Source organism: Sceloporus undulatus, chromosome 5 (assembly GCF_019175285.1).
Source record: "Sceloporus undulatus isolate JIND9_A2432 ecotype Alabama chromosome 5, SceUnd_v1.1, whole genome shotgun sequence".
Classification (NCBI taxonomy): domain Eukaryota; kingdom Metazoa; phylum Chordata; class Lepidosauria; order Squamata; family Phrynosomatidae; genus Sceloporus; species Sceloporus undulatus.
Window position 1 is genome coordinate 117,322,977 of NC_056526.1, and position 9,148 is coordinate 117,332,124.

General features: G+C 39.8%; 1 protein-coding gene across 1 annotated transcript; it reads left to right on the forward strand.

The window, feature by feature from the left end:
• Positions 1-20: 20 nt before the first annotated feature.
• CHRNA9 (cholinergic receptor nicotinic alpha 9 subunit) lies at positions 21-6,976 on the forward strand. Its single transcript, XM_042469095.1, has 5 exons — positions 21-384; positions 1,680-1,825; positions 3,709-3,863; positions 4,575-5,107; positions 6,154-6,976. Exons 1-5 carry the CDS (start codon positions 324-326, stop codon positions 6,720-6,722), a joined length of 1,464 nt encoding a protein of 487 aa, XP_042325029.1. The 5' UTR covers positions 21-323; the 3' UTR covers positions 6,723-6,976.
• The last annotated feature ends 2,172 nt before the right edge of the window (positions 6,977-9,148 follow it).

The following is a 9,148-nucleotide window of genomic DNA, read 5'->3' on the forward strand; positions in this document are numbered from 1 at the left end:
AACATGATCATTGAGGTCTTGAATGAAGTTGAGAAGAATGGTTTCCTCATGACATCCCTTCACCTCTTCACTGAGGCAGAGACTTCTCAGATTACCAGACCTGCAAGGGCCCAGATAGATGAAGAAAACACAGAGAGTGGGTGAGAACAGCTGGCACTCCGGAGGATAAGAGAGACTAGCTAAAGCTGAGATCACAATTTATTCTCTTTTTTATTCTCTTTGCTGCATTCATTCATCGTGGCTTGGCAAGAAGATGAATATTTTCTTCCGCAGATCAGTTTAAACACCTCCCCACAACACCCAGGAGAACAGCTTTCACTACAATGAACACAAGCTTAGCTATCTCCTATCTCACCTTCATTTTCACAGTAGGAATGCTTTCTGGTAAGATACTTTCCTTCTCTATAGCAGGATATATGAAAGTGGGCTTCAGGGGGAGAAATGTATGGCTGTGGAATTTCCAGACAGGATATAGGCTTAGAACAGAATTTAACAAGCATGGGAAAGTTGACTTTTAAGAACTACCACTCCCAGCATCCCTCAGCCAGGGATTCTGGGAGTGCTAGTTCCACAAAACCAATGTTCTATGTACTGAAGGTTAGCACTGACAGTTTAATCAGTATGGTTTCTTTATTTAATGAATATTGATATTTGGAAATGCACTAAGAGCTCTCAGGATCAGTTGTCTAGGATCATAAAGAGAGAAATGAGATTTAAATTGGTTTCAATGTGTAATGTAGTTATGTGCTTAATAAGCTGTCACCCCAGACTTCCTTAATACTCTTTAATGCATTTCATCCAATCCTGTCTTTTTGAAGACCTTTATTATTGCAAATATTTTAATCAGTTCATCTAGACATCTTTTAATTACAAAACATTACCAGTAAGTGTTGCAAGCTTCTGAAACGTGCCATTTTCCTACATTTTTCTGCAGCGAAATTTTAAAGGAAAATATCCAAATTAGAACTAACACAGTCTGATCCTATTAATTTGCTCACAGTTAAGGACAATGATGCCCATGTATTTATTCAGTTATCAATTCTAGCATGTTTGTGTTATCACTGTTTACTGCTTTTATGAATAGTCAGTATACTTGTTTTGCATCCATTTAAGCTTTAATTGAATGTGAAGTTGAATGCTTTCACAGCCGGCATCCATAGGTTTTTTTTCGGGCTAGGAGGCCGTGTTCTAGAAGAGTTTATTCCTGATGTTTCACCAGCATCTGTGGCTGGCATCTTCAGAGAAGATCTCTGAAGATGCCAGTCACAGCTGCTGGCAAAACATCAGGAATAAACTCTTCTAGAACACGGCCTCATAGCCCACCCCCCCCCCCCCACAAAAACCCCCCACCTTTAATTGAATTTTCACTAAACTGCATTTTGTTGTTGTTTGACTTCATAGTTCACCATTCTTTCCTGCTTGGCTTTGTATTTATATTTGTACCAATGTGTCTAAGTAAATTCCAGCAAAAGATGGTTATTCCCTAATAAATGTGTTGTCCTTAGGGAGTTAAAATATCCTTTTTGTTGTTAATATGTATTGTTGTTTATGCTGCAGAAGACTAAAACAGCTTGCCTACTGAATATCATATTCTTGCAATAATACAGAAATTTAAATAAAGATACAATTAATTCACCCTTTTGAAATACATAAAAACTAAATCAATTTGTTTTGCATAGGTGCTAATGCAGCACAAGGCAAATATGCGCAACTGCTCTTTAATGAACTTTTTCAAGACTATTCGAATGCTCTCAGACCAGTGGAAGATACAGACACAGTTCTGAACGTCACCCTTCAGATCACACTTTCCCAAATAAAAGATATGGTAAGTGTAACAAGCATAATATTCCCTGTAAGTACAGAAAAGATATTTTAACAACTAGGAAGACTCCCATCTTGTTTGCTAGATCTGAATCACAATTGATACATAGACATTTTATACAATTATTTTTTTATGTAGACAAGAAATTGTTGAGTTAATATATTTTGCCAATGATATTGATTCTATTAGGCTTCAGCTCCTCAGTTTCCCCCTTTCATTCTCTCTTTCTCTCTCCTTCACACAGCCAGATACACAGAGGTAAAAGAGACGTATCAGTGTCTCCTGTGGTGTGATTTGGAACAAGTGTAAATATCAAGTCCAGAGTTCAGAAATGCCACTTCTTAGACCAGTGGTTCTCAACCTGTGGGTCACTACCCCTTTGGGGGTCGAACAATCCTTTCACAGGGATTGCCAAAGACCTTCAGAAAACACATATTTCTGATGGTCTTAGGAACCGAGACACCGGTTGGGAGTCACCACAACATGAGGAACTGTATTTAAAGGTCAAAGAATTAGGAAGGTTGAGAACCACTGTCTTAGACTATAGCTTCCAGAATTGGAGGGATGCTAGGAGCTGTAATAATAATAATAATCTAATCTTTGTAAAACTGTATCAATGAGGCTGATTGTGGGGTTCCTTCTCATGTCAGTCTCTGAGATTTGGATATTCTCTTTCTCTCTAGTGCACCTTCAAAAACAGTGTATGTATAAGGAGGAAGGGACTGAATCATGCCTAAAATGTGTTGAATTGAATTATCCAAGTCAGGTTCAGTTAACATAAGCTTACATATAAAAACTATTATTGAGTTAATGTCCCTAAGTGTCTTAATGTGTCTTAAGGAACGCACAAAAATGTTATCTCAGCATATAAGAAATGCATTAGCAAATGTATGCTTGATTGCGGGTCCAAGTTATAGAGAACTAGGAATGGCTGCAACTCCTCAGTAAATATGCCATCCAAGCAATTGTCTCACCATCAGTACCTACCAAATTTCATTCCCCCCTGACTTTAATACTTAGAAGTGGGAAAGAGTCAACTGGCATGTGTTCTTCATTTATTCCTAACATTCTGGATAAATCTTCATGCATTTGAAGTGCACTAAAATCTATGAAAGCTCACATTATAATAAACTTAAAAGATTAAACAATATAATCAATTAATTAGACTCTTTGCTGTTTGTATAATAGTAATAATAATAATAAATTTTATTTATATACCGCCTTTCCAAAGGATCAAGGCAGTTTACAAAGTTACAGAAAAGACAAGAACTCATTTAAAACAAGATCACAATTGATTAAAAGTCCTGAAGCACTTAATTTAAACAATATATAGTATATAATAATAATAATAATAATAATAATAATAATAATAATAACAATAACAATAATTTATTTGTATTTCCTGCCTCACCCTGCGGATCTATATCAGAAACCCAGCATAGTTTAGTGCTTTGAGCATTAGACTATGATTCTGGACACCACGGTTCAAATCCCTGCTAAGCCATGGAAGCCCACTGAATGGTCAACACTCACAATAAACATCTGCACAATGACATTAAAGAGCTGATAATCATGGCAGATTTTCTATGAATTAACACTGAATGCTGTACCAGAACATGAAATTCACTTTTCAGTCTACACCATATATAGTAAAAGGCTCCTTCTGTTGATCACAGATGCATTAATGAAAAAAGGCCATGTCTGGATGGTTATGCGCATGCTTGGTGTGTAAAAATTCTCAGGTTCAATCCCCTGAATCTTCCAGTAAACTGGAAAAGACTTTGTCTGAAACATTGCAAAAGCCACTGTTGGTATGTGATGCACCATGGCTCCAAGTTGGTAGAATTCTATACCTAAGTTTATACTATCTTTTTGTCATGTCTCAGGATGAGAGAAACCAAATTCTGACAGCTTACCTGTGGATTCGACAAACTTGGTATGATGCCTATCTGAAATGGGACAAAGACCAATATGATGGGTTGGATTCTATTCGGATTCCCAGCAATCTTGTGTGGAGACCAGATATTGTTCTTTATAACAAGTAAGTCTGAGGACAAGAAAAAGTGACAAATGTTCAGACAAGAAATCCAAGCTTGGAAAGGTTACTATTTGGGCTATAACTCCCAGAATATCCCAGTTATTTTTTTTAAATAAGTAGTTTTTCTAAACTCTGCAAGAAATTAGGATAACACTGATGGGCGTCCCTCAACTAATTTTCATGAACCTTTCATAATCTTTGGAGGAAAGGGAATATTGGAAGAGTTAATCAATACTAACTGCAGCACGGAAACAAATGGCAACATAAATGCTGCCCAAGGAGGAGTGAATCCTCTTAGATGGGAACTTATGATCCTCTGGATGTTGTTGGACTCTAACTTTCATCATTCCTGACCACTGGACCTGCTGGATGGAGAAGATGGGAGTCCAAAACATTGGGAAGAATTGGGTAGAATTACAAAGGTGCCACCTGCATCCTCTTCCGTTTTGACAAAGTTCCAGTATTAAAAGTGAAATGTTCTGCATCCTTGTCTTACATAAAGAAAATCTCCATTTTAATGTTGGAGCCTTATCAAAATGGAAGAGGATGGAGGTGGCACACTTGTAATCCTGTAATTTGTAATTCTGACCAATGAAGATTTTACATTTGCGTTATGTAATCCATTTATCAAAAGCTTTTTAAAGGGTGCATGCCTCAGTCCTTGGTTATCTAGTTTGTTTTCTTGTGCGGATGGTTTCTTTTTCTTCTTTTTAGGGCTGATGATGACTTCTCTGAGCCAGTGAATACAAATATCGTTTTGAGGTATGATGGAAAAATTACTTGGGATTCACCAGCTATAACCAAAAGTTCATGTGTGGTAGATGTGTCTTACTTTCCCTTCGATAGCCAGCAGTGTAATCTTACCTTTGGTTCTTGGACTTACAATGGTAATCAAGTAGATATATTCAATTCTTTAGACAGCGGTGATCTCTCAGACTTTATAGAAGATGTGGAATGGGAGATTCATGGCATGCCAGCTGTCAGGAATGTGATAACCTATGGCTGTTGCTCAGAGCCTTATCCAGATGTTACATTCACCCTGATTTTGAAAAGGAAGTCAACTTTCTACATATTTAACCTGCTGCTTCCTTGCCTGTTGATCTCTTTTCTGGCTCCATTGGGATTCTACCTTCCTGCTGACTCTGGAGAAAAAGTATCTCTCGGAGTTACTGTTCTGCTGGCCCTAACTGTGTTTCAGCTCATGGTTGCTGAAAGCATGCCACCTTCTGAAAATGTACCCTTGATCGGTAAGTAGTCACACACTTATACAATGTTTTACAAACAGCAGCATTGATCTAGGAAGGCTTTTGAGGAGTCTAAGGAGGAAGCTAGATCCTGGAATGCAATTCCTTTGTTATAATTCAAAGGCAAATTTGGTAGAAATATATTTATTTATTACTTAAGCTGGTTAACATTGTAGATTTAGAAGGAACCTCAAACTCATCTAGGCCTCTGCTGCAGCGTCCCTTGAGCCATGCAGCCTGTGTTTCCGAACCTCAAATTAAAGAGAGTCATCCAGCTTCTGAGGCAATCTATTTCATCATCAAACAGTACACATAATGAACATATTTCCACCCTGATATTTAACTGAAATTCCCTTTCCAGTTGTTTGAATCCACAGGTTTGGGTCCTTTCTTCTTGAATAAACAGAAAAGAAAATCACTTCCTTTCTCTATGATAGCTCTTGAGCTCTTTGAAGAGTACTATCTGAGGGCTCTTTAAATATCTTTTCTCTGGGATAAACATAGCTGATTCCACCACCCTTCAGATCCCAGAATGTCATAGGATGTAGTGATGGCAGCTGAAGTGGAATCAAAGTGCAATAATTCTATAGTCTCCAGGATCTTACTATCTTTGTCAACTTTTTCTGAATATACAATGGGACCTTGGTATCCCTGAAGGATCTGTTCCAGACCCCCATCCCATGGGTACCAAAATCTGCATGACCTCAAGTCCCATTGTTCCCAATGCTGGTGTATGCATGCGGCTGTGCCACCATTAGGGACAATGGGACTTCAGGAGCTGTTCCTAATCATTGGCATCACTGGAGGGTACAGGCGGTGCAGAATGCACCAAGTGACACCCTAAAGGAGGGTGACACCACTGCTCCCCAAACACCTACATTTTGGCAGAAAAAGGCTGTGACATTGATCTGCTTATGCATTTTTAACTGCCCAAAGGATTCTGGCCTACCTGTTTTTGCTTATGTCTGTTGTGATGTGATTTTTTTCTTTTGCAGATTAATATACCTTCTGTTTGAATCACTGTGATTTTTTAAAAAAAAATATTGCAGGTAAATATTACATCGCTACTATGACAATGATCACAGCCTCCACAGCACTGACAATCATAATCATGAATATCCATTACTGCGGATCAGGAGCCAAACCTGTCCCTCAGTGGGCCAGGGTAGTGATTTTAGACTACATGTCCAAGATCTTCTTTGTGTATGATGTTGGTGAAAGTTGCACAAGTTCACAGAGTATGAAAGAGCAAGGTTCAAGCTTGAAAAAAATCAATGCCTGTCCCAAAGAGCCAAGACAATATGAAGGGGCAAGGCAACCACTGACTAAGATTAGAAACCACGTGAGCACCCTGAAAAAGAAGTTTCCAGAAGACATGAGCAATGGCTATGGACCCCAAGGAGAAAATACCAGGGATATTGTGAGCTGCTGTTCCTGTTACAGGATACTGATTAAGAATATTGAGTACATTGCTAGCTGTGTGAGACGTCACAAAGCAAATCACGCAAAAGGAGTGGAGTGGAAAAAAGTAGCCAAAGTCATGGATCGATTCTTCATGTGGATTTTTTTTATCATGGTATTTTTCATGAGTGTTTTAGTTATTGGCAAAGCTCATTAGTGAGCCGTATATACCAGGGCTCTAACTGGACTGCCCAATGTTTTACTGCAAACTTTAGTGAGAGCTTGGGGAAATTACTTTGAGGGGATTACAGCTCCCAGAATCCCCCAACCAGTTTAGCAACTCGCATTGGGTGGGAAGATTCTGGGACCTGGATGTTCAAAAAATAGCATTTCCATTCTCTCTCATCAGTGTCGTGTTTCTCTTTTGTAAACGCTTTCAAATATATGTTTTAACTCTCCTCAATAAATGACGCCTTTATTAAGCAGCTTTGTTTTTGATTTCCAAATCTCCTTAATGTTTAAGGTGCCACATTTGAGAACATTCAGGGCTTGGTCTATACAAAGATGCCTTCAAGAGTCAGGTTTCTACATTTTAAGGAAGGGCTAGTCCTCTGGTTAGGCAAAATAAAAGCTCACAGCAGCAGATTTTGGGTGCTCTGATAAGACAGAAATTTGTTTCTTATTGCTGGTATTTTTATTGGGGAAGACAAAGTGCTATTGCAAGTCACAAAATAAAGTGGATGGCTTTGGAAACTGCTTCATGATTGGAGCAGGAGAGGAGGCACTATCTGCTGTCTTGCCTCAGGTGGCAAAATGTCTTGGGCTGAATCTATCTGAATGTGCACATTTAGGGCTGTATCCAAGTGAAAAGGACCCTTCTGAACAAATTGGGACTCTTTTTAAAATGTTTACCTAATTAGTTTTGGCATGTGCTTTCTCTGTCACTTTTCCACATTTCCTCCTCCCCTTTCTTCACCTTTTTTCTTCTAGCTTTCTCCCTTTTTTCTCCACATTAATCGACCAATCAATCATTTTATTTATATCACATATTTCCCCCAAGATTGGGACTCAAGGTGGCTTGCAGAAAAATGAGATATGCACAGATAGCTAAAACATCAAAAGAAGTTTAAGATTAAAATATTAAACCATCTAAAGAATTAAAAACCATATAAAACATTAATTTAAAAGCATAGATTAAAAAAATGTACAGCATTAAAACGGAAAACTCATTAGGAATAAAAAATTCACCTGCTGGAATAGAATTCAACATTGCTCTAGTTTGGGATTAGGGGTGCACCAGAAATGGGCAGTGTTCACTTGTACTAACAAATGAGGTGGCAGAAGTGCCAAATTTGCTGAGAACATTTTCATGTATTGATATAATACAGTGGGCCCTTGGTATCCGCTGCGGCTTGGTTCCAGGACTCCCTGTGGATACCAAATTCTGTGGATGCTCAAGTCCTATTAAATACAAGGTTATAGAAATAGTGTCTCTCATATACAATGATAAAATCAAGACTTTTTGGAATATATACATGTGTGTGTGTGTGTGTGTGTGTGTGTGTACATACACACAGTCAGCCCTTGTTATCCATGAGGCATCCATTCCAGACTCCACCTCCCCCACAGATACCTAAATCCACAGATGCTCAAGTCCCATTGTCCCTAATGGCAATGCAGCCACATGGCTGTACTACCATTACGGACAAATGCACTGAATTCCTCCCTCTCTCCCTCTCCAAGGCTTCTGCCCTGAGCTTGGCTTATAGGGATGGTTTAGAGGCAGAGGTTGGAGCCCTGTCAGCCAGAGGGAGCTGGAGCTGGGCCTGGGTCTTAGGTCTCAGAGCTTGGCGGTTCCGTCCCAGGTGTTGGGACTGAGGGGCGGGTTTGAGACCCAAGACCTGGGCCCAGCTCTGGCTCCCTCTGGTTGACAGGGTTCCCTCTGGTTGACAGGGTTCCAGCCTCCACCTCTGAAGCATCCCTGAAACCAAGCCTGGAGCAGAAGCCTCAGAAGGAAGGAAGGAATGAAAGGGGGGGGGGGGGGGGGGGGGGCTTCAGTGCAGTTGTCCCCAGTGGTGGCATGGCTGTGTGCATGTGCCGCCATTGGGGACAATGCGGGTTTGCCGTCAATGGATGGTAAAATCCACAGATGGCAAGTCCACGGATGCTGAGGTCTCCCTGTATTATATTTTAAAACTGTGGATGGTAGAATCCATGGCTAAGGAATAAGTGGATACAGAGGGCTGACTGTCTACCTCTGATCTATTTTGTATTCAGTTCATGGCTCTGAGCTATGTTCAATTTGTCTGGCTCAAAGCTGGAACTTGCAGGTTATAGTGGAATAGTAACTGGATTCAGATGCATGGGTTATTCAGTTGCCAATTGTGACAGAAGAGGATGACAATTCCAGCCATTTCCTGCCCAGGAGTGAGATTGCACCAAGAAATTTCAACAAGAGTCCTGTTTCAGATTGTCACAGCTTCACTCACTGGTGAGGAAATCTCACCCTACTTCATCCCATTTGGCAGCTGAACAGATCTCCTTAGTGCAATCTGGCTGCTAGCTGTTAAAGTGGATGGGTGGGTGAGAAATACAGTTGTGGCAATAGTGCCATGGTCATATCTACATGGCCTCATTTAATGT